Raw genomic sequence first — 25464 nt, forward strand, 5'->3', positions numbered from 1 at the left:
AAATTATCCTTAACAACCGGTTGTGCTAACTATCTCTGCTGCTCGACCACGCAACTGAAACCCAACCTACTCCACATTAGCTCCCTTGAGTTCCTTCAGTAGAAGACAGTTCATTTGGATGCCATCTTGGTAATTCTTGCTGGCGGAACATTTTTTGGCTGACAAGATAACACTTTATATCTCTCTGAAGGGGGAAATCGCCTATATCTAAACATTGATATTAGCATTGTATTGTCTTTCAGAGGTATATATCTCTATCGTCAAAATTATTACATATACTGTATATCATATACTGTACATATATACACACACACAAATACACACACATTTGTATATATACATATATACAGTATATATGCTGTGGATTTCCATATGATTATTGTGATAATAAATGACTGCATATCATCCAGGCCCACACACACACACACACACACACACACACACACACACACACACACACACACACACACACACACACACACACACACACACACACACACACACACACACACACACACACACAACTTCCTACCCGGTAAAAACAGACAGCCTTTTCTCTGTCCTGGGAGCTGTTAAAGAAAACATCTCCTGCAGCCTCGAGGAGCCGCAGGATGAAGCCAGTGTCCCCCGTGCTAAGTCCAACATCTTGGGCCACCTGGCCAAGGAAATTAACAGATGGTGAACACATCTGACCACAGATGAGTGCAAAACTTCAAAATGCTGCGTATAGTAGAATCTCCCTCAGACGTCATGGAAAGGTCTGTTGCTCTGGAAATGGAAAAAATCTTTTTAAAAGCCACCGGGTACAAACATCCATGTCCTACATTATTTACTTACAGTACAATCCAGATAAAAATCAATACAATGCATTAAGTATATATATAGTATTGTGGTACATCGAGTGCAGCAAGCTGTGGTTTCCTCTTTCACAGCGGGGCTCGGACCTGTACGTATAAATCCACCAGTTCAGTCTGACCGAGCATGTGGTAGATCTTCCCTGCCTGGAGCCAGCCGTACGCCTCCTTCTGCCTGCGGCCCAGGTCGATATAAATACCCAGACTTCTCTTGGTGTAGTCCAGCGCTGCCCGGTATGCCCTGGCAACACAGAGAAAAAATGAGCAGACGTTATTAGGGTTCAAGCCCGCAGAATGTGGGGAAGACCCATTTGTTATTGCTTTGTTCATTCTTCCGATTCTTCTTCTTCTTCAGCCGTTGAGAGTCTGCTTTTTGGGGGCCTTAAGATACTCGAAAACTCCAAAAATTTTGGCAAACTGGTTCGTTACGCCCCCCCTAGAAAATAAAAAAAAAAATTAAAAACATCAAACCTATTCACTGTTTTCCTGAAAACTCACGAAATTCGGTACACATTATGTAACATCAGAAGACTTTAAAAAAAAGTATAAAAAATTGTATTTGCGCCATGACTTAAATCCAACAGGGGGTCGACCATATTTAATTAAAGGTGCCATTTTAGTCACTTTTTGGTAATTTCTATGTTTTGTACTTTCACAAACTCCTGCAACCTTAATTCTGGATTACATTTTGGAAAGAAATATACATATAAAATAAAGTGTATAAGAAAAGGGAAGCAACGTGGATCCAATCAAGTCACGTTATTTTCAATATCGTCCATAATAATAGACGAAAGGAAATGTTTGCTTTTTCAATTTAAGAGAAAAATAATAATAGTCATAGTAACAGCCCAGTACTAAACTCAGCTTTTTAGATGCTGGAAGGTGTATCTCCCTAATTTCAGAGGAGCTAGGCTGCTTGATTCCTCCTGAAGCTTTGCATTGAGCTAACACAGTTAGAATGCTGCCCGTCGCCATCCGTGTACTGGACACACAGGGGTGAAACTGGTATTGACCTTCTCATCTAAAACTGGGAAAAACAGACTAAAGGTTAATTTCCCCCAAAAACTGGAGTATCCCTTTAAGCCTAAGACATACACAGAAGTTTTCTGCATCCCCATTTGACATGCTTTGCGCTGCTGCCACACGTCCCGTCCTCAGGAAATGATTTCACGCATGCATTTGCACACACACACACACACACGCACACACCTACCTCTCGGTTCTCAGGCTTAAATACAGCTGGCTGATGGTCTCTAGGACTTCCCCCTCCTGTCCCCTCTTGCCTTGCCTCCGGAGCAGGCCGAGCTGGTGTTCATTGTAGATGATGCACTGGGTTTCGTCGGGGCTCACAGCCCCGTACAGGTGGCACAGTCTCTGTGTTGCACAAAGCTGGCCTGACAGAAGGAGGAATATCATTCAATTACAGGTGGAGGGTAAGTGTGTATGTAGGTGTTCATAGAAAATGAGTGACTGACTCCGTCTGTCTGTCTACCATACAGGGGTGAAATTATTCCATTTTAGTTTGGAGTTGGCGAGCTACTGTTAGCAAGAACGACTTTAGGTTGAGTGATACAAGGCGTGTAAAACCAGGTGAAGCAGGCGCCCATGGCGACGGTCATTGTTAACAAATCAGTGGTCATTATTCAGAAATAACTGACCTCCAATCGCCACTGTTGTCAATTAGAGTCAAGTATTCCATAGTGCCGAGTAATAACAACCTTGAGAAGGCGGCTTTACGTACAGTCTGAATGGTCTCCTTTAATAGCGAGAAGTAGTGCCCATTCGTAGCATCCCTTCCCGTATTCCAGCTGACCCTGGTTGACATAGAGGCCTCCCAGCTCCAGCAGCACGGACAAGAAGTTCAGCTCGTTTTCCTGTTGGTCCAGTGTAGAGAAGAGCTCCACTGCTTTGGTCAGATGCGTCTCCGCCAGCCTTTTGGCCCCCGCCTTCAGACACAACAGCCCTACATGAGAGTCAATGAGGATGGCAATATATTTAGAGTTGTTGATGGTGTTGAAGAATGTTTGTGATCACAATTATTATTTCTATAACTTCCTTTTTAGAGGATTTTGAGGAATTGCCCCTACATAGTGTAAATTGTCATATATTTATGAAAAATATAATGTTATATGTTGAAAAATAAATTGGAATATATGAAGGCCTCTTGTCTTATGTGTGTTATGTGTGTGTATATACACACACACACACACATATTCATATATATATATAAAAATATATATATAAAGATATGGTTGGGGAATTCAGGGTATACCTTAGGGGTCTAATAAAAATAACATTTTTTGAAAGTATATGTTTTGGAAAATATGTTTTTTTCTAATCTACTAAAATTAATTATGAGTTTTAACTGCGCTTCCTCGAGGTAAACTCTGGCCTGGCTGAACTTTGACTGCCTAGCACAAAGCTTGCCCAACAGGTAGCAGACACAGCTCTGAGACAAATAAAGGCACTTCTTCCTTTTAAAAAGGTTTTTCAAAACATTTGAAGATTCTATATTCAAATGCATGTCTGTATCTATGTTTGCCTGTACTGAATGCCTTCATTTCAGTTTCATGAAAATATTTAATAGTTCAATTGACACAAATAATGAACAACTACTACGTCAATATATACTACATCTCCGTGCATACATTTCTGCAGAATTCTCGCATTTCAGTACTCATAATTCATAATTTTATCAGGAACAGGAAATTCATCTCCAGGTAGGACTGCGCAAAGGGCAGTGTACACATTACCTAAATTGGCCTGGGCCACAGCCCAGTTGGTGCTGTCCTCAAACTCCTCACAGATGTCAGCAGCAGCCTGGTAGCTCTCTGCTGCCCTCCGCAGGTCACCCATGCATCGATGGGCAATGCCACGCATGTTGAGAATCACCCCTTCAAGTCAAATCACATGAATTTAACCTCATTTTTAAATTTTATATATATATATATGTGTGTGTGTGTGTGTGTGTGTGTGTGTGTGTGTGTGTGTGTGTGTGTGTGTGTGTGTGTGTGTGTGTGTGTGTGTGTGTGTGTGCATATAATTATACTATAATTATATTGTATTTATTTCCAAGGGAGGAAAAGCCAAATCAATTAAAATTGAAGAAGACGCTCTAGGGGAAAGCAAGTTGTAAAACTTCGATAGAAGCATCAGGATCTCAACTGCATGTTTATGGGAATGGGAAAAGTGCAAGGATATACATTTCTAACTAAAATAAATAACAGAGTAAAATGTGAAATAAGGGTAAAGAAATTGTAAGAATAGTAATGAAAACAATAACCAATCAAACACAACTAGTTCAAAATGGTAACAGACCTTCCTGGGGGGTAGTGCAGTGTTCGGGCATAGAAGCCAGGAGGGTGTTTAAGATGTCCAAGGCTACGTCCGCCTGTTTGTTACAAATGTGAAGCCATCCAAGCCAGATGAGGGAGCTGTGTCTTTCAGAAGCGGGAAGGCTTTGGGAATGAGCGCCTCGGTCAACGAGTGCAAGCATGGACCGGATGGCGTCCCGGTCCATTTGGTGGATATGAAACAGCTGGGAGAGGCAAATCCTCAAGACGTGACTCAGTGCGCGGTATTGGTCTCCTCCATCTGGTTCTCCGGATTCCTCGATGAGAGACAGAGCTCGGAGCAGATACGGTGCCACCTGAGTTGGGAGGGAGCTCCCTTGCTTATTGGTGTCGAATAGCTTTGTTGAATTCTCCAGAACCAGGGCCAAGCCACTTAGAGAGTCTCTCAACGTAGCGTCTGGCCATTGACAGGCTCCGCTGGCGGAGCAAACACTGAGGTGAGGCAGAGACAGCACACTATACAGCCTCCCCAGGCTCAGGTACCCGTGGCTGAGGGAGATGTTCCACGTAATAGAACGCTCCACTGAAAGAACCAGCAGTCTCGCGATGTACGCCACTGCACTCACATCTTCCCGGCGTCTCAGATGCCACTTGGCCAGCATGAAACAAGCACGGGACTCAGCCATTTTGTTGCGAGACAGAACAGCCTTCTTAAGAATGTATTTCAGGATCTCAGAATTCTCTTCCACGCTCTCCGTGCATTCTGGGATACTCAGAATCAAGGCGGCGTTACGCTCCGCCAGAGCAAAGTACTTTTCCGTGTTTTTCTGAACGAGATATATCACAGCCAGGTTTGCATAGATGCCGGCGAGGAGCCTGGTATCTGTAAAGCCGTCTCGCGGCACGCTGAGGGCTTCCTCCAGGTAAACTCTGGCCTGGCTGAACTTTGACTGCCCGGCACACAGCTTGCCCAACAGGAAGCAGACACGGCTCTGAGACCAATAAAGGCGCTTCTTCCTGGCCATTTCCCTGGCCGCGCCCAGAAAGGCTGTCAGCTCCCCTTCATCTGTATGGCCAGAAAAAGTAGAGGAGGAGAGAAGCTGCGTAGTTTCTCCATAGAGCACGGTGAACTCTCGCTTGTAGTCACAGCTGTTCAAAAAGGAGAGGAGGGGGGTGAAAATGTCAGAGTTGTCATCCCCCTCTACAACGGGATGAACTGTGAAACCAGGAGCCACAGAATCTGATGTGGTGGGGACACGTGCTGGATTACTGTCAGATTCAGTTGCATTCACTTGGGTGTGACACGACGCAACTTTGTCTTGGACGAGAATCCGTTCCATATTTCTCTTCAATTTGCGTCGATTTTGAGCTTCAGCTTCGCCGGACGAACCACCTGCCAATGATTTAATGAGTGAGAACAAAAACGTGACATCAAAATATTGGGGAGTCGGTATAAATCTTTGAGATGCCTGTAGACTTTGGGGCGTGGCAAAATGTGTCTGATAGTATTACATTTTGAGCATGTACAGGGTGCAGCGCAGGCTGTTGAAATGGACAGGGAAATACTGAAACTTACCCCATGCCGTTATCTTTTCATCTTTTTTATTAATTCGATCTGAATGTGTGTGAAAGCATGAAAAACTAAAATTAGATGCAAGACACTTCCATAAAAAGTGCAAAACATAAAGTTGCAGATGATGAGAGCAATGTGAATATTCAGGCAACTACAGTATGTTCCCCTTGGACAAAAATCGAAATCCCAGTTTATATTAATGCTTCAAAGACGCTATCTTGCTGGCTTCCAACAAACTAGTTTGACTCTACTGTACCTTGGTTAAATGTACCTCCAATGTCCACGCCACAAGGGAATTCTCTCACCATTTTGTAGCCTTTTCCCTAACTAGGATTGAATGCTTTTTTGATGCTTTTTGATTATCTTGATAGTCATCCCTGTGTTTTCAGTACTGAGGTAGCGACAAGCTGCGTGCTTACAGTGTTAGCTCAAGCCGTGGCTGCGGAGGTTAGCAACTAGCCAAGCTCCTATGAAATGAAGGAAATACACCTTCCAGCATCTTTCACCCCAATGACCAATGCAGTTAACCAGAGTGAGGGGAGTTGTTCAAGTCATGGAGTCTCTCGGTACATCGTTTTAACGTTCCACATTCATGTGAATTGTGACCTTCAACAAACAGGAAGCACCTTCAGAATTAAAGAGAAAATTGCCATTCGGAGGATGATATACAGGGTACAATATGTGTCCTACCAAGCTTGTAGATGTGGCCCGTATCATTTTGAGATGTCTCTTTCAGCAAAGCAGTCATCTTATCGATGATCATCTCCTCCTCCAGACTAAAAAAGAACCTTTCGTTGTTGTCCGAAAACATATCTGCCGACCTGGGAAGATAACAGGTAGGATAATAGTTTGAGAGTTTGAGGGTTTTAAGGTTGTCAGTCCAATAAATGTGTATTGAAAATGCTGTTATATGTTGCAGTATCAGCAATGATAAACCATGTAATCCCACATTGTCCAGCGAAGGTTCACTAAATTTAACTACAGTACAGCATGAATTCTGACATATGACTCCCGTAGAAAATAGTTTTTTTAGTGTATTAAGTCATCGAGATTGACCAATTCTGAATTTAGCATCTGGGCTCTTCTTCTCATCGCTCCCATACAAGGTTTGAGAAAACTTTGACAACACGGGAGGGATGAACTTGATACCCTCTTTGAATAGAAGGGTGCAACCCATAAGTGAATGCAGGGGAGGTGGTGAGAGCGCAGCAACAAAGCAACAAGCAAAGCAGTTGAGCTTGACAGCATGAAGGACAGGTTTGCTATTTTTCACTGGCACTGTTCTCCTGGCACAGAACAGTGCCAGGAGTGTGGTGTCAAAAAAAGAGATATAAAATGAAATGAAATAAAAATAAGCTGTAGGTACACATCTATGAACAGAAGTTAACGGGGAGTGGCAAAGTAGAACTGACTATGCTAATATAGAATGAATACAGTAGTATGTAGAGTATACAGCAGAACTACATGACAATAATAGGAATGATAGTAGTAGTTAATATGCTAGTATCTATAGTCTGGTTAGACAGCAGTATAGTAGCGAAAACAATGTCACATTAAAATAACAACAATAACGATAAGGATAATAGTACAAATGGAAAGAACCATTATAATAGTAGTAAAAAGAATGGAAGCCCCACTAAAAATTCTATAAATGCACATGCATAAATGCATGAGAACTGTTCCTAATAGAAACTGATTTATTTCAACACAACCCGAAACTAACATATCTACACAATGTACTCATACCGTGACCCATAAGCACGAAATAGTACATTTTGAACTGCATTATTTTTTAACTACAGCATGTTGGCATACACTTTATCTTTACTAAAGAGCTCAGTCAGACACATTGTGACAGATAAACAACTGAATACCCAACAATATTCACTCATAGTATGATCCATAAAAAGAAACATTTTCATTTCAAGACAACATGATATCCTTGAAAGACTGTAAACCAGTGGTCCCCAAACTTAGGCCTGCGGGCCGGATACGGCCCGCCTTCACATTCGGCCCAGCCCCCTGAACAATACCAGAGACGCATTATGATTTTTTTTTCAGTCTGGCCACGCGAATCCTAGACTAGCCCCTGTCAAATAGAACGGAATAATGGCGAAAAGGTTAGGTAAGAGAAAAATTGATTCAGAATGCAGGGTATTTAACCTGCAGTGGTCAAACGATTATTTTTTTGTTCAATGCAAAGAAAAGGCTGTTTGTCTCATCTGTCAAGAGGCGGTGGCGGTATTCAAAGAATACAATCCGCGCCGATACTAAGAATCCCGTCATAAAGACAAGTATGATAACCTGCAAGGCCAAATGCGAGCAGACAAACTCTCAAAGCTAAAAAGTGGACTGTTAGCTCAGCAGAATTCATTTGTACGCCAAGCTCAGCTGAACCAGTCATCCGTTCAGGCCAGCAAACAGCGGTAAACCTTTCACTGATGGAGAGTTTGTCAAGAAATGTTTGAATGCTGTCGCGGAAGAGGTGTATCCCGAGAAGAAAGATGTCTTTAATGCCGTGAGTCTGTTGGCAAGTACAATCACCAGGCGCATTGAAGAAATCGGGGGTAATGTAAATGCCCAGCTGCAGCAGAAGATGAAAGAATTTGACTTTTTTTCATTAGCACTGGATGAGAGCGCGGACGTGCAAGACACAGCGCAGCTGCTCATTTTTATTCGTGGAGTTAGCGCAAACTTTGAGATGTGCGAGGAGCTGGCAGCCCTCCAAAGTCTCAAAGGGACTACAACGGGGGAGGATATTTTTGGCAAATATGTCAAACCATGGAAGAGTTGGACCTAGACTGGTCAAAGCTTGCCAGCATCACAACTGACGGGGCTCCGAGTATGATGGCACCTCGCATTTTTAACAGACGTGACAGAAATGCTGAACAGCCTTAACTTGCAGCTACAAGGCCAGGGGAAACTCATTTGCGACATTGATCGCACATAAAAGCATTTGAGGTGAAACTTGCCCTGCTTTTGGAACAAGTGAAAAAGCACAACTTCATCCATCTCCCTGTTACCCAAAACCTCTCTGCAGAGAACCCAGTGGTCCCGTTCCCAGCTGAAAAGTGTGTGGAAGCACTGGAAATGCTGAAGGCGGAGTTCGGTGTGCGATTCCGGCAACTACATGTTAATGCAAAAGAAATCCGTCTTTTCCAGAACCCCTTTCTTGCCGACATCGATGAAGCCCAGCCTTCTTATCAGTTTGAGTTGGCCGAGTTACAGAACTGTGATGTTCTGAAAGACGCATTCAAGCCCAACAGTCTCATTGACTTCTATGCCGCCCTCCCAAACGACATGTAACCTAACATAAAAAACACGCAATGAAGATGTTTACACTTTTTGGCAAACCTTTTCACACATGAAACACCTGAAAACTCCGATGAGATCAAGATTGACAGATGAACATCTGCATCAGTGGTTGAGACTGGCTGTGACTAGAATGGAACCTGAAATTCAACTTCTCATCAGCCAGATGCAGGCCCACAGTTCAAACTGATGAACATACATAGGTAAGCTCACTTTTCTGACTTGAATGAGTCATTCTGAGTATAAACAAATTTAATCATGATAAAATCTACTGGGATAAAATCCATCTCCACAACCATACTGGTAGTGAAATGTATTGTGCTGTGTAGGTGCTGTATCACTTAGTTTGGTTTCTCAGCCTGCTTGCTTTGTGGTTTTCACAGGGAAGTTGATGAGAGAGAGCTGCAAACAGCGGTGTCTACAAGCCTACTGGAACCTACAAAAGGATTGTAAGGAAGGAACACAAGAACTTTGAGAGACTGCTCATATGAGTCATTTGAGTAAGAGATTCTGCTCTGACAACTAAGCTAAACTGTTACCTGTTAAGATTGTGCATGGCACAACAGAAAGTTAATGTTCAATGGACTTTTTTTCTGTTAAGGACCCAGAGAGGGTTATTTGGTTATTATTTATTTCACAAATAGTGTAATTATATATTTCCCGACTTTATTTTTTCTGTGAAGAACCCAGAGAAGGTTATTTGGTTATTATTTATTTCACAAATAGTGTTATTTATTTCCTGACTTGTTTTCTGTGGAGATCCCAGAGAGGGTTATTTGGTTATTATTTATTTCATAAATAGTGTTATTTATTTCATTAATAGTGTTATTATTTATTTCCTGAATTTTTTTTCTGTGAAGATCCCGGAAAGGGTTATTAATATTTGGTTATGTGTGGCTTTCTGGAAAACAATAAATGTTTACGTTTAGGCACCCCTGCGTCACACTTTTTCTGTTATAAACTGACCCCGGCCCCCATCAGAGAAGGGAAAAGTTATGTGGCCCTCACAGGAAAAAGTTTGGGTAGCCCTGCTGTAGACCATAATATAGAATTATAGTTCATATTTTTGATTAGTTCATAAGCTGATCAAAACAAGTAATATTAGAAGGCACACTTACTCACAAATGTCATTGACTGGTTTGACCAGGGTCGTTCTAACCAAACCCACTGCCCCTGTGGCCTCCGCCCTCCCTGTAAACCAATCAAAACAGGAAACCAGAAGTCCCACGATAGTGATACGATCACCGGGTGCCACGCTGAGTTCGTCTGGGCCTTCAGCATGGTGCTCCGCTGTGACCACGCAGGTTCCCCTGGCTGAGAAAAAGAGAGTAGGGGAGAGAGAGAGAGTTTCAATTTCAATAAAAATGCCATGTCATGGTTGTTAAAATAAATAAGTGATTAAATTGTCATATAGATAGATAGATAGATAGATAGATACTTTATTCATCCCCGGAGTGTTATAGCACCTCACATCAAATATAGGCAATAAAAACAAGGCAATAGAATAAAAACTTTTAAAAACATAAGTCACAAAGTGCTTCATAATTTTTTTTAAGAAAAAGTGAATAGAGAACTCACAGTAAAACACTAAAAGAGCAAACATTCATTAACATAGTCTTTTTAACAAGCAAAAACAAAATATTATTGGAAAACGATAAACCCTGAGAAAGAGCTGAATGCATTAACGTGCAAATGACATAGTCTGATGTGAATGTGATTTTTTTTTACCCACCAAACTGGAAGGGGAAGTGACAGGCAGGTTTCCCGCTGCCAACCAAAATGTTCTCTGCGCAGGACTTCAGAAACCATCTGTGGGAAGACATGGCTATGACATTTGCAGTGCAACAGCGGCTCCTATATCCTGTTTTTCTATTTAGTTCACTGAATACAATGATTTCATTCAAAGCCGCGAGCATTCTGTCAAAACTAAAATTAGTGAACTGCCGGACAGACCTGGGAAGCCCTTACTAGGGTATCGTGGGGGTTTGTTGGGAACAGCTTATTTTTAATTTAAATTGTAACGAATTTTAATATTACACCCTGTCAGGAGTGATTTCAAATCCCATCTCAAGAAGAGCTTCTACCACATCCCGAAGGAGGCTGAGGACATGGGGTTTGAATGAACCCCTTTTGAAGCCGCAACTGCGGAAGCAGCTGGTGGAACTGTGGCCAGAAGATGGTCAGTGCAGTACCCCAGGAGCCACTGGTGGAACTCATCTTCTTTGGCGGAGGTCATTGAGGTAGGTTGGAAACTATGCAGTGAGAACGTGCTGGGAATCGTTGATATCAGCCAAGAAATGCTGAAGGCCCTGGATTTGTGTGGCTGACATGGCTCACACACCTTTTCAACGTTGCATAAATATCGGGAACAGTACCAGGGGATTGGGAAGATAGGGGTGGTGGTCTCCATTTTCAAAAAGAGGAAAGAAGAGGGTAGGTTCCAATTCAATTCTGAATATCACTGCTCAGCCTCCCTGGGAAAGCCAATCCCAGGGTACTGGATAGGAAGATCAAGGTCAATAGTCGACCCTTGGATACAGGAGGAACATTGCGGATTCCATCCTGGCCGAGGAACAATGGACCAATGGAATGGAACAATCTTTTTACACTCTCTTTACTGTTATATAATAATCTACGAGAATTATTGTGCTGGATAGGAAGTGCTACATTAAAAACACCAATGAACCCATCAATACTGAGGGGCATATACTTAGGGGCACACAATGATGTAAACGTTTTACTCCAAGACAGAAATAGGTCTTGGAAGGGTAAAGTTTCAGAAGACATTGCACCCAAACACAAGAACACACACACATATATATATATATTTGTGATAGACTTACTGATAAAAAGGGATAACTGGCTCTAACGCAGGTTTCTCTTTTGTCCCCCTGGAGCCGTCACTCAGGGACAGCACAGTCCACACCGAGTCTAGGAAGGGAGGCTCAAACTGGGCTATGTCACCTTGTTCCAGATACAGGTCGCCCCTGGAAGTGGAGCTGTCAAATATCTGGTTGGTGCTGCAGCTGGCAAAGAACGAGCCTGTGGGAAGGGGGTTCGCATTTAGTTACTATTTAAGTGTTATTGACTTGATTTAAACCAGTGTACAAGATGTGGTTCTGAGCTTAGACATGACTGAAATGGATAAGGGATTTGGGGTCTCAATTTAAAAGGGAATTTATACTATTATCTTCTTAAGCTTTATCAGAAAGAAATTTCCAAAAAGGACCCAACATGAAGCCCACTACCGGCAGTCTAAATGTTGTTTCTACCCGACTTTTAAAGGGGGTATTTGAAACCGTTGGGCCCAGTGTCCTGGCAATCACTAAAAGCTCTATGGCCACTGGTTCGGTTCCTTCTTATTTTAAACACAGTGTCGTTCGACCCCACACATCAGCTGACTCTGTTGAATCTTTTAAAAGCCTTCTCAGAACACATTTTAACTCTCTTGTCTAAGCGAGTAAATAATCTTTGTTCGTCTTTTAAACACACATCACCATCTGTAGGCACCTTGTACATGTTCTGTTTTTACGACAGTATCCAGTAGGTACCCTTTTTGGAAGAATATTTGTGTTTTGAATGTTTACTATTGAAGCTTTATTTATTTTATTCCTGTTCTCAGTTGTCTATTTTGAATCTGTTCATTGGCTTTATTTCTATTGTTTTAAATGTGTCTTTTTTATATCAAGCACTTTGGAGCAAAAGGATTTTGTTATATTAAAGTGCTATATAAGTCACTAACAGAAGTACTGTATGCTTGCGGCTAACCAGAAGATATCTAAAATGATGTTGTACATGTCACCATTTATATCATATATTTGAATATACACGACAACTGTGTAGAAACTGTGCTGCAGTTTAAACACATTTTTTATACATGTATATACCGTCATTGTCACTATAAATCAAAACACGCTGCACATACTGTAGATTGTATACATGCATATACTGCCATATCCACCCACCTCGCATATACTGTATAAAGTAGCCTGTTAATTATTCATATTTATTCCAGCATCTTTGCACTCTACACCATTACACTGTTGTCTTCATATTACAAATTTAATTGTTGGTTTTTTATATATACACTTTTTATATATACATAGTAGTTCAATATTGGGGAACAATGGATCGGGGAACAATGGATCGGGGAACAATGGATCAGCGTTCACGTCGCGCCCCCCAGCAGTACCCGGGCCCGCCCGGGGAAGCAAATGATCCTCCCAGCAGACTAAATTCTAAGAGACGACGCCTGAGAGCCAAGTCAAAGAATCCTAGTCACAGTCCCAAAACCGACAGCAGACAGCCTCAAGAGCACCTTGCAGTGGGACCTGCCCTTCGAATACTACAGCTAAACGTCGGAGGCCTTTCTGCAGCCAAGCGAAGCGTCATCGAAGTCCTCGCCTCCCAACACTCGATTGACGTTATCTGCCTCCAAGAGACTCACATTGGCACAGAGGAAGCAGGCCGCTACACCATCAATGGCTTCGACCTCCTGTGTTACGCTCCACATGCCAAACATGGACGTGCCACCTATGTGCGTTTCCACATAGCTGAAGCAAATCACTTGACAACAACACAATTCTCTGATACCATAACTATTGGTGGTTTCAACATTGTCAATGTGTACAAGCCCCCTTGTGCCAACTGGGATCTGCAGGTCCTACCCACCCTACCCCACCATCTATGTGGGGGATTTCAACAGCCACCACCCTGCCTGGGGATATCCAGTAGTGTATAGTGATGGAGAGGCAGTTTCAGACTGGGCATCTAGAAATGACCTCGTTCTGATACATGATCCCAAACAAAGAGGAACCTTCCACTCCGTCAGGTGGAAAAAAGACTACTCCACTGACCTGTGCTGGGTCAGCTCTTTGAATGGAACGCCCTATCCTGCTCAGATCCTCATTCTTGACGATTTTCCACACAGTCAACACCGGCCCTTGCTTGTACACGTTGGCCTACACCTCCCAGTCATAGACAGCCTAAGGAAGATGCGCTGGAACTTCCGCAAAGCCAACTGGAAGAAATACAGTGAAATCCTGGAGCAGAGTGTTGTTACCATCCCACTCCACACCATCACTGTAGATGAAGCATACAACCGCTTCTGCAGCGCCATCTACAAAGCTGCCCACTCAGCAATCCTACGAGGCTACCAACCCCTCTACGTCCCATGCCTGGACGGAGAAAGTGCTGCACTCCTACAAGCCTACAAAACATCAGGGGACCCTGAGATAGCAGACCATCTCATTGAATCGCTAAATACAGCTCGGCGAAGGAAATGGGAGGAGACAGTAGCTGACCTGAACTTCACACACTCAAACAGGAAATGTTGGAGCCTCATCCGCCGTCTAGGAGCTGCACAGAAGCCCCCCAGCGAAAACCGAGCATCTGTCACACCCAACCAAGTTGCATCCCACCTACTGACTATTGCAAAAGCAACCAAAGACAAACCCACCAGAAGAGCAGTTACAACTGAGCTAAAGAAAGCGCTCAGAGACCATAGAAACCCTGAACCTTTTGAGGTTGCTGAACTGGAGAAAGTCCTGCAGGGCCTGAAATATGGAAAGGCAGCAGGATATGACAACAACTCTCCAGAGTTCATGAAACACCTTGGCCCACGAGCCCTAACCTGGCTGACACAATTCTATACCAAGATCATTAATATGAACTTGATCCCAAAGAAATGGCGGACAGAAAAAGTTATTGCCATCTTAAAACCTGGCAAAGACCACAAACTACCTGCCAGCTACCGTCCAATCTCCCTACTCAGCGTTCCCTACAAAATCCTGGAACGCCTAATACTACAACGTATCTCTCCAGGAGTAGAGGAAATTCTTTGCGTGGATCAGGCAACGTTCCGCAAGGAGCGCAGCACAGGCGAACAAGTACTGGCCTTAACCACCTTCATCGAAAATGGCTTCGAGCGCAGACTGAAGACAGAGACTGTGTTCCTCGACCTCACAGCCGCCTATGATACAGTCTGGCATCAAGGCCTCCTACTCAAACTCACAAAGGCACTCCCTGACTGGGCAACGGCAGTAATACAAACTCAACTGACAAACCGGAGGTTCAGAGTTCACCTTGGTCAGAACACGAGCCCATGGAGAAGACAGACAAACGGACTCCCACAAGGCTCAGTTCTAGCTCCAACTCTGTTCAACCTCTACACAAATGACCTACCCTCCACCAAATCTCGCAAATTCATCTATGCAGATTACATTCGGTCTGGCATTTCAAGCACCAGACTTTGATGAACTGGAACAGGTGCTCACTGAAGACCTTGCTAAACTGGACCAGTTCTGCAGAACCTGGCGCCTAAAACCAAGTCCAGCAAAAACTGTTTCCAGTGTATTCCACCTCCACAACGCAAAAGCTGCCAGAGAACTAAACATCTATCTGGGCGGACTCAAGCTGAAGCATGCCTTTAATCCAACCTACCTGGGAGTGACCCTTGACAGGACCCTATCCTTCACGGAACACCTAAAAGGGATGGCAGCTAAGTTTAAGTCAAGGAACAACCTGCTCTGCAAGCTCACTGGTGCAAAATGGGGGGCAGCAGCCTCCACACTGCGTACCTCAGCACTGGCTCTCGCATACTCTACAGCTGAATATTGCGTCCCTGTCTGGTCCAGGTCACCCCACACACACCATGTGGACACCCAGCTCAACACAACCCTGAGAACCATAACCGGGACTATCCGCTCAACACCACTCCCCTGGCTCCCTGTCTTATTCCCCCTCCACATATCTGGCGAGCAGCAGCCACTCAAAGGATGCCCCAAAAGCTCAAAGATTCTCCCCATCTACCAATCCATGCAGACATCTACAACCCACCCACTGCTCGACTTCCATCTAGACGACCAATTTGGAAGAACATCCCACCAGCCTGACTTCGCCATCCAACTGGCTTGGATTGCAGAATGGGAGTCCAAGGAGGTCCAAAACAAACATCTGGTGTTAGACCCCAATGAACAGGTCCCTGGCACCAACCTCCCAAGGAGACAATGGTCTACGCTCAATCGCTTCAGGACTGGACATGGCCCCTGCTTGGCCAGCCTTCACAAATGGGGCAGTAGCCCCACTCCACTGTGTGCTTGTGGAGAGGAGCAAACCATGGAAAACATCATAGAAGTTTGCCCTCTTCAAAAACTGAAAGGAGGATTAGTCACCCTCCATACAGCAGACCAGAAGGCAACTGTCAGGGTTCGCCCGGGTCCTACCAGCATCAGCCACTAGATGCCGCCAGTACTGCCTTTTCAACGTTGCTCTGCTTCACCTATTTCTGTTCCTGATTACCCTGCCTCATTAGATGATATGTTTCACCTGTGTCTCGTTTGGTCGTCCCTATTTAGACCCTGTCGTTTGTGTCCTCGGGCGCTCATTCTTGAGTTTGTCTAACCTCATGACAACGCTCTTGTTCCAAGCTCCCGAGACTTCTTATTTGTTTTTTGCCCAGTTTTTGTACTTGTTTTGAGTAAACCTCTATTTTTGCCACCTCGCCTCTGCCTTGTTCTCTGCACCTGGGTTCACTCAGCATACCTCCTAACAGCAAGACTGAGACAACAACATGGACCCAGCAGAGAGTCGTCCTCCAGAGGTGGAAAGCCTGCGGGTGGCCTTGACGCACCAGGGGGCTGCGATTGGCCGACACGAGCGGGTTCTCCAACAGGTCCTGGAAAACCTGCAGTCGCTTGCCCAGGCCGTCCAGCAGAGCCAGGCACAGGCTCCACCTATGGGCCCTGCGCCAGCGCTGCCTCCCATGGACCCCCGTCCTCCAGAGCACCGCGAACCACGACTGCCGGCGCCAGAGAGGTACGACGGTAACCCAGGGGGCTGTCGTGGCTTTCTGACACAATGCTCCCTGGCTTTCGAGCTCCAGCCGTCACAGTTCCCCACCCAGCGCTCACAGGTGGCATACGTGGTCACGCTACTCACCGGCAAAGCACTCTCCTGGGCCACAGCCATCTGGAATCGGCAAACCCCGGCCTGCTCCAGCTACCAGGCTTTTGCCGGGGAGATGCGCCGAGTGTTCGACCACTCAGTCAGTGGGAGGGAGGCGTCGACACGGCTACTCCGGCTCCGCCAGGGGGGACAGAGCGTGGCGGACTACGCCATCGCATTCCGCACCCTCGCCGTGGCGTCTGGATGGAACAGCGAGGCACTCATCGCGGCCTTCCAGGAGGGCCTCAATGAGGGGGTCAAGGACGAGCTGGCATCCCGGGAGGCGCAGGAGGACCTGGACACGCTCATCGATGCAGCGATTCGGGTGGACAACCGCCTCCGGGAGAGACAAGGGGAACGCGTTTTCCCCGTTTCACCAATACCAGCGCGCAGAGCGGCTCTGGGGACGAGGCCTCCCGAGCATCTCCTGGCCTCCAGCATCAAGGGAGGAGCCGATGCAAGTAGGCAGCACACGGCTCTCTCGGTCCGAACGTGACCGGCGGATGAGAGAGCGCTGCTGCTTGTACTGTGGGATCCCGGGGCATTTCCGTTCTTCCTGCCCTGAGCTCTCGGGAAAAGCCAACTCTCGTCCAGGGTAGGGAGAACTGCGACGAGGCCAACCTTCTCTCCCGAGCTCGAGGCGACCAGGGTCCTGCTGGCTGCCTCCCTCGCCTGGGGAGATCAACATCACTCCCTCGCAGCTATGGTGGATTCCGGCGCTGCAGGAAGCTTCCTGGATGTAGGGCTAGCAAAGGCCCTAAAGCTCCCTCTGGCACCTCTAGAGCATCCTCTCACGGTGACAGCCCTGGATGGAAGACCACTGGGTTCCGGTAGCGTGTGCCATCTCACCGCTCCACTTTGGCTGTCACTGGAGGGAAAACATTCAGAGGTAATCCAGCTCCACCTCATCCACTCTCCTGAGTTTCCACTGGTCCTGGGCTACCCATGGCTAGCCCGTCACAACCCACATCTGGACTGGGCCTCTGGGCGTCTCACCGAATGGGGCCCTGCCTGCCACACCACCTGTCTTCGTTCTAGTCCGTATTCTCACCCTCTCGAGTCTCCAGTCCGTGTCCAAGCTCGGGCCCCTTCCCAAGCCCCTGCCCAAGCCCCTGCCCACTCCAGAGTTCCTGTCCGTGTCCTGGCTCCAGTCCGTATTCAAGGTCCCATCCATCCCGAGTTTTCACGAGTGCCCCACGAGTATGCCGATCTGAGGGAGGTCTTCAGCAAGAGAGGGGCCACCACGCTTCCTCCCCATCGACCTTCTGCCTGGCACCTGCCCTCCTCGAGGACGTCTCTTCTCTCTCTCTGCCCCTGAGACTACAGCCATGGAGGAGTACATCCGGGGGGCGCTCACCTCAGGTTTCATCCGCCCTTCTACCTCCCCGGCGGGCGCAGGGTTTTTCTTCGTGGGTAAGAAGGATGGCGGCCTGCGTCCCTGCATTGATTACCGTGGTCTGAACAAGATCACGGTCAAGAATCGCTACCCCCTTCCTCTCATGTCCACATCTTTCGAGCAACTGCAAGGCGCCACCATCTTCACCAAACTCGATCTTCGAAACGCATACAATCTCGTCCGCGTCCGCGAGGGGGATGAGTGGAAGACCGCCTTCAACACACCTACCGGCCATTATGAATACCTGGTCATGCCTTTTGGATTGGCCAATGCTCCCGCTGTCTTCCAGGCCTTTGTAAACAACGTCCTCCGTGAGTATCTCAATCGCTCCGTGTTCGTCTACATCGATGACATCCTCATCTTCTCCAGGACCCTTCCCGAACACATACAGCATGTGAGACAGGTCCTTCACCGCCTGCTCGCCAATGGCCTCTATGTGAAGCTGGAGAAGAGTGAGTTCCACGCCACCACCGTTCAGTTCCTGGGGTTCGTCATCACCGAGGGTCACGTCCAGATGGATCCTGCCAAGACTGAGCCCGTCCGGGACTGGCCACCACCCACCTCGGTCAAACAGGTGCAGCGCTTCCTCGGGTTTGCCAATTTTTACAGGCGATTCATTCGGGGTTTTAGCACGGTGGCAGCTCCCCTCACCGCCCTCACTAGGACATCCACAGCCCGCTTCGCCTGGACTGCGGAGGCTGAGGGGGCGTTCAGGGCTCTCAAGATGCGGTTCACCGCTGCCCCTGTCCTGGCCACACCAGAGCCTACCCTACCCTTCGTGGTGGAGGTGGATGCTTCCGATGTGGGAGTGGGGGCCGTTTTGTCCCAAAGGACTCACGACAGGAAGCTCCATCCATGTGCTTTCTTCTCCCGTCGCCTCACCCCAGCGGAACGGAACTATGACATAGGGAACCGGGAGCTACTGGCAGTCAAACTGGCGTTGGAGGAGTGGCGGCACTGGCTGGAGGGGCCCAACACCCATTTGTCGTCTGGACCGACCACAAGAACCTGACATACATTCAGGATGCCAAACGCCTCAACTCCCGTCAAGCCCGATGGGCCTTGTTCTTCAGTCGGTTCAACTTCATCCTGTCGTATCGTCCCGGGTCCAAGAACCTCAAGCCCGACGCCCTCTCCAGACAGTTTGACCCTCCTGAGCTGGTTGAACTCCCCAAGCCCATTCTCCAGAGCTCCTGCATCTTGGCTCCGGTCCGCTGGGGAATCGAGACGCAGGTCCGGCAGGCCCAAAGGAGGGAGGCGGATCCCGGCAACGGGCCCCCGGGTCACCTGTTTGTCCCGAAGGCTGTCCGATCACAAGTCCTGCAATTGGGGCATTCATCCCGCCTCACTGGCCACCCGGGGATCTCCAGGACCCTCGAGTTCCTCCGCAGGCGTTTCTGGTGGCCTACCATGGAGCAGGACGTCCGGTCCTTCGTCGCTGCCTGCACCATCTGCACCCAGAACAAGAACCCCCGGTCACGTCCCATGGGGCTGCTGCATCCCCTTCCCATCCCCAGTCGGCCCTGGTCACACCTCTCAGTGGACTTCATCACCGGCCTTCCACCGTCTCGGGGCCACACTATCATCTTTGTCGTTGTAGACCGGTTCTCCAGGCCTGCCGCTTTATCGCTCTGCCCAAGCTCCCCTCAGCTCTGGAGACTGCTGAGCTCATGGTGCAGCACGTTTTCAGGGTGTTCGGCCTGCCCCTGGACGTGGTGTCAGACCGCGGTCCGCAATTTGCATCCCGGTTCTGGAAAGCATTCCACCAGCTCCTCGGCGCCTCCGTCAGCCTGTCCTCCGGTTTCCACCCGCAATCCAATGGCCAGACGGAGCGGGTCAACCAGGACCTGGAGACAACACTGAGGTGCCTCGTGTCCTCCAACCCTGCCTCCTGGAGCGACCATCTAGTGTGGGCGGAATACGCTCACAACACTCTGCGCTGCTCTTCCACTGGCATGTCCCCGTTTGAGTGCCAGTTCGGGTACGTACCTCCTCTGTTTCAGGAGCAGGAGGCGGAGGTGGGAGTGCCGTCAGCCCAGCGGTTCGTCCAGTGGTGCCGACGGACCTGGCAGAGGGCTCGTCAGGCCCTGCTGAGGACATCCCGGCAGCAGCAGATCCAGGCCAACCGACGGCGCAGACCAGCGCCTATGCTCCGTCCGGGCCAGAGGGTCTGGCTGTCCACCAGGGACCTTCCATTACGGGTGGAATCACGCAAGCTCGCGCCACGGTATGTTGGGCCCTTCAAGATCGTGCGGCGGGTCAATCCTGCCGCATACCGTCTTCTGCTCCCCAGGTCCATGAGGATAAACCCCACCTTCCACGTGTCGCGGCTCCGACCGGTGGTCACCAGCACCTTGGCGCCCACCACGAGGCCTCCTCCGGCGCCTCGCATCATCGACGGTCAGCCCGCCTACACGGTCCGCCGGCTCCTGGACTCCCGCCGGGTCCGCGGGGCCCTGCAATACCTGGTGGACTGGGAGGGTTACGGGCCGGAGGAGCGCTCCTGGGTTCCGGCCCGGGATATCCTGGACCCCTCTCTGATCCAGGATTTCCGCCGTCGCCACCCGACACTCCCTGGAGGAACGTCGGGAGCCGTTCCTAGACGGGGGGGTCCTGTCAGGGTTCGCCTGGGTCCTACCAGCATCAGCCACTAGATGCCGCCAGTACTGCCTTTTCAAGGTTGCTCTGCTTCACCTATTTCTGTTCCTGATTACCCTGCCTCATTAGATGATATGTTTCACCTGTGTCTCGTTTGGTCGTCCCTATTTAGACCCTGTCGTTTGTGTCCTCGGGCGCTCAGTCTTGAGTTTGTCTAACCTCATGACAACGCTCTTGTTCCAAGCTCCCGAGACTTCTTATTTGTTTTTTGCCCAGTTTTTGTACTTGTTTTGAGTAAACCTCTATTTTTGCCACCTCGCCTCTGCCTTGTTCTCTGCACCTGGGTTCACTCAGCATACCTCCTAACAGCAACTGCGTGGCTTAGGGACTTTGTATTCGCTAAATAAATAAGTTCTATATATTTATCCTCACCTTTGTTCAGCTTTGTGTCCTTGTTTTAGCTGAATGTCTATTCTGTGTAAGTACATTGAGAGCAATGACAAAAAACTGAGTAAAATTCCTTGTATGTGTACACATACTTTGTCAATAAAGCTGATCCTGATTCTGATTCTGAACTGTTCCTTAATCGATCAGAGTAGCTTACTTAAGATTTCTCAGAAACAAACGATATGAATACCCTACCTTATTTACTCTTGATATACACAGAATTAAAACTTGAAACCTTGAACTTTGTCACAAAGAAACATCATAATTTCTAATATGTAAGTATATATATATATGTATATGTGTAATATAAGTAATAAGTATGACCCATAAACGTGACGTCAATACATTAACCTCAACTGTTCATAGCAGAACTTTGCTAAAGGTTTTTCACAAGGGGACTCTTTTGCACTTCCGCAAACCAGCACTTTTGTCTACATCCACACTAATGTAAGAGAGTGGAAACTAGTTGTGTCAGTTTCTACGGCAGTTTCTACGGTAGCCAATGTAGCACTTTGGATGTACTGCAGGCAAATAGTCAAAAGTAGTTTTCAACAAAATGTGATATCATTGTAATTTAAAACATGTTCAAAACGCTTTTTTTTTGAACGCTTAAACATTTGCCCTATTGCACTGCATTTAATCACAGTTGGAAACTGCAGCAGAGCAATACGTTTCTCAATAGTAAAGCATTCAGTAAGGTTATGCATAACGTTTATATAACACCTGGGTTGCTAGATAGTGAACCTATTCTTTAAAGACAGGGGACTGTATTTCCCGCAAGCACCTTTTTGGGTTAAGACCCTGAAATTGAAGGAGGGTTAGCCTTGCCTAGAACTAAGTAAAATTCACCTACCTTCTTGCAAGAGGATGCCCTTGTACATAAGATGAAGTGTGTCCTCTGGTACGGAGACCTGTACACCCGAACTGTCCCGGTCGAAGGAGCTGAGCCAAACTTTCTCGTCCAACAGCAGATTCTCTATGCACTGATCCAAAAAGCCTAAATACATCAAAGATATGAGGGAAACACATACATAAATTAGAATGTAATGTGTATCTCAATTTTCCAATTTGGCACATTTTTGGTGTTTGGTAGATATAATGTGTGCTAATATAAATGTTATTGTATTTCATATATTGAATGAGAATATGCAATCTTTACTATTAGAATGCTGGACAAACCAGCCTCATAATCATTTGTTTTGATTAACATTTTGGATATATCATCCTTAACCACATAATGCATGTTTTTAAGATAATAGTTAAAGTAATTATTTTATCTGATTGTTGCACAAATTGACCATGATATAGCAGTGACGGTTCACAAATGCTGATCAATGCCAGTCAGTCCACTGTTACCTGGATGGCTGCTGAGAGTTTATGTCATGAAAAAAGGGTGACCCTTAGAGCAATCATTTTGTCAGGTATAATAACTTATATCTAAAAAGCTTTGGAAATTAAACATTGTGTGAGCTCTGTGTCGAAATCCACAGCAACTGAGCATCAACAATTCAAGAACAACCCACAATCGTTGATTTCTATACAACTGGACCAGCCAGCCAGCAAGGCAGATCAGGGTCATTTCATTTAGTGGAACAGCCATGACTGTAACATATCAACTACAAATGGAGCCAAATGACTCACTGACTTCTAACAAAGAGTTTTGCTCATTTATTGTTATCCAGTCTGCCCACAACATAGATATTTACCCTCCTACACTCACACAATCCAGCCCACAAAACACCTATAGTCGCCATTCTCAAGTCTCAACAACCCCCTTTTATTTATACTTTAAACATAAGATATTCTTGATAAGATATTTGTCAGATTCTTTTATTTTATTTTTAGTTGGGATATTTTTCATACAAAAACAAATTGGCCAGTTGCCACTCAATACAAATATGCAACTACCTAAAACCAAATGAAATTTGGAAAGCCATGCATACCTAATGTGCGATATGTGGTGAACTTCCATATCTCCTCAAATGTTTTGAATGTCACTAATACGATGTTTTCTTCACTGATAATGGAGAGAAGGTGAGCCGACAGCTCCTGTTAGAGAGGAAGAGAAGAGAGAGAGATCACCTTTGTAATAAACACCTTGGTTTATTGATTTGGACGTGAAACTCAATTTAAGACAAATAAGTCATTTTCTTTGCAATGAGGAAGATAAGAGGAAAGGACTTTTGCTGCATCACTACATATAGCAGTCACTCTGAGAGTGAAACCTGTTCTGATGAACACAGAGACAGTATTCTAGCTGAAACTGATGAATTAGATTAACTAGTACGGCTTTCCAATTTTGATCTTGCAACACAAAAGCTAATTCCAATTATTTTCCTTTTTTTTTTTTTTTTTTTTTTTTTTTTAAGCGGAATTTGAAAAGGATTTGCGATTCATCTGGCAATATGATGATGTACTGTATGTCTGAGAAGCCATCGTTCTTTTTATGTCATCGTTCCATCGTTCTCTTTGATTTAATCATTTAATTGAGTGTAATTTGGTCCATAACGTACTGGTGGTAGTTCTCCTTCTTGAAAGGCCATTGGTAGACTTGCCACTGTCAAATCTCTGACAATTATGGTTGGTTATTTATGGTACTCAGTCAGCATTGTGTTTCCCAGCATGTGTGTTTACACTTTGAGAGTTATTTTGTTTTATTGTTAAGTATAAGTTTTAAATGTCATATGCAAGTGTTATGCATGATTGTTCAATGTTGTTAAATTGTGAGTAATCATTTCTGTTTATGTTCCAAGTGTTTTGGGGAATTAATTACTGAAACCATGATGGATGTTGTTGTTTGGTTTTATGACATCCGTGTTTATTTTTATGCTGTGTAAAACCCCTTTGCCACATGAACTCTGTAATATTGTTGGGAAAAAATATCTGACAAAGTCAGTAGCCCGTCCTTCCCACAACGGCCTCCTTTATGGAGAAGTTCTGTATGGAGTCTGTTCCCACATAGCTGACTGAAAGGGATACATTAGGTAACACTCGTGTGAGGTGTGACTAATATCACGCAAGGCTAGGCAACAGAATTATGTTACCATAATTATGCAGATGACACACAGATTTACATAATCATATCACCAGGGGACTATGGTCTAATGCAATCACTGAGCATTGGATGTGCTTGAATAAAAAAATAAATAAAAATTACAATAAGTAATTTTTTTTGGAGCCAAGGAAGAATGACTAATAGTGAGCGCTCAGCTTCAATCGGTAATGGTAAAAAGTCAAGTCAAGTCAAGTCACACTTTATTTAAAGAGCGCATTTCACGCAACACATTGCGCTTTACAAAGAAATACAAAAAAGAAAGAGAGAACGTAGTTGTCAGCCGGTCATTACAAAAGAATGCCCCTGAAACAACAGCAACAACAAAAGCAACAACAAAGACAACAAAAACGACAATAAAAGCGACTCCAACCACAGTGGCAGCAACAGCAACAGAAAACAACAACAGCAGCAACAACAGCCACAAAAACAACAACAACAGCAGCAGTAACATCAACACCAGCAGCAACAACAACAGCAGCAACATACATGCAAAGACGTCACCGGAACCAGATATGGTAGCTCTCACCGGAACTGCAAAGGTTACTCAGGTTAGAGATAGTTAAGTCGAGGTATAAGGCTACGTTAAGTTGAGGTATAAGGCAAGCAAGAGTCAAGTTTAGGTACAAGGTTAGCAGCAGCAACAACCACACCGGTTAAGGTATAAGGTTAGCGGCACCAACAACAGCACCAGCAGCAACGACAACACCAGCAGTGAAAATACCAGCAGCAGACGACAGCAGCAACAAAAGCAGCACCAACAACAGCGCACAAGCGAAGATGTCATCGGGACTGGAAGTCGTAGCTCTCACCAGAACCAGAAATCTCCTCATCTGTATTGAGTCAACAGTGTGTACCATCTCTTCTGAACAAAGTAAAGCACAGCAAAGACGTCACCTGAACTGGATGTGGTCACCCTCACCGGAAACTGACATTTCAACTGTGTGCACCATCTCATCTTAATCCAGTCACAGTCCTTTAATTAGCGACCCTAA

At 46.0% G+C, this 25464-nt stretch overlaps 1 protein-coding gene across 1 annotated transcript in view; it reads right to left on the reverse strand.

The window, feature by feature from the left end:
• sh3tc1 (SH3 domain and tetratricopeptide repeats 1) overlaps positions 1-25464 on the reverse strand; it is a gene marked incomplete at its 5' end in the record, with an annotated part of 46740 nt that overhangs the window by 14939 nt on the left and 6337 nt on the right. The window contains 13 exons of the mRNA XM_080023126.1: positions 533-655; positions 945-1095; positions 2068-2248; positions 2596-2817; positions 3608-3748; positions 4173-5540; positions 5724-5762; positions 6411-6541; positions 10151-10346; positions 10765-10841; positions 11876-12074; positions 22271-22414; positions 23361-23466. Of these exons, the coding sequence (XP_079879252.1) occupies positions 533-655; positions 945-1095; positions 2068-2248; positions 2596-2817; positions 3608-3748; positions 4173-5540; positions 5724-5762; positions 6411-6541; positions 10151-10346; positions 10765-10841; positions 11876-12074; positions 22271-22414; positions 23361-23466 (3078 nt within the window). The remainder of the gene's footprint in view (positions 1-532; positions 656-944; positions 1096-2067; positions 2249-2595; positions 2818-3607; positions 3749-4172; positions 5541-5723; positions 5763-6410; positions 6542-10150; positions 10347-10764; positions 10842-11875; positions 12075-22270; positions 22415-23360; positions 23467-25464) is intronic.

The sequence above is a fragment of the Zeus faber genome, assembly GCF_960531495.2.
Source record: "Zeus faber genome assembly, chromosome: 22".
In the NCBI taxonomy this organism is placed as follows: Eukaryota; Metazoa; Chordata; class Actinopteri; order Zeiformes; family Zeidae; genus Zeus; species Zeus faber.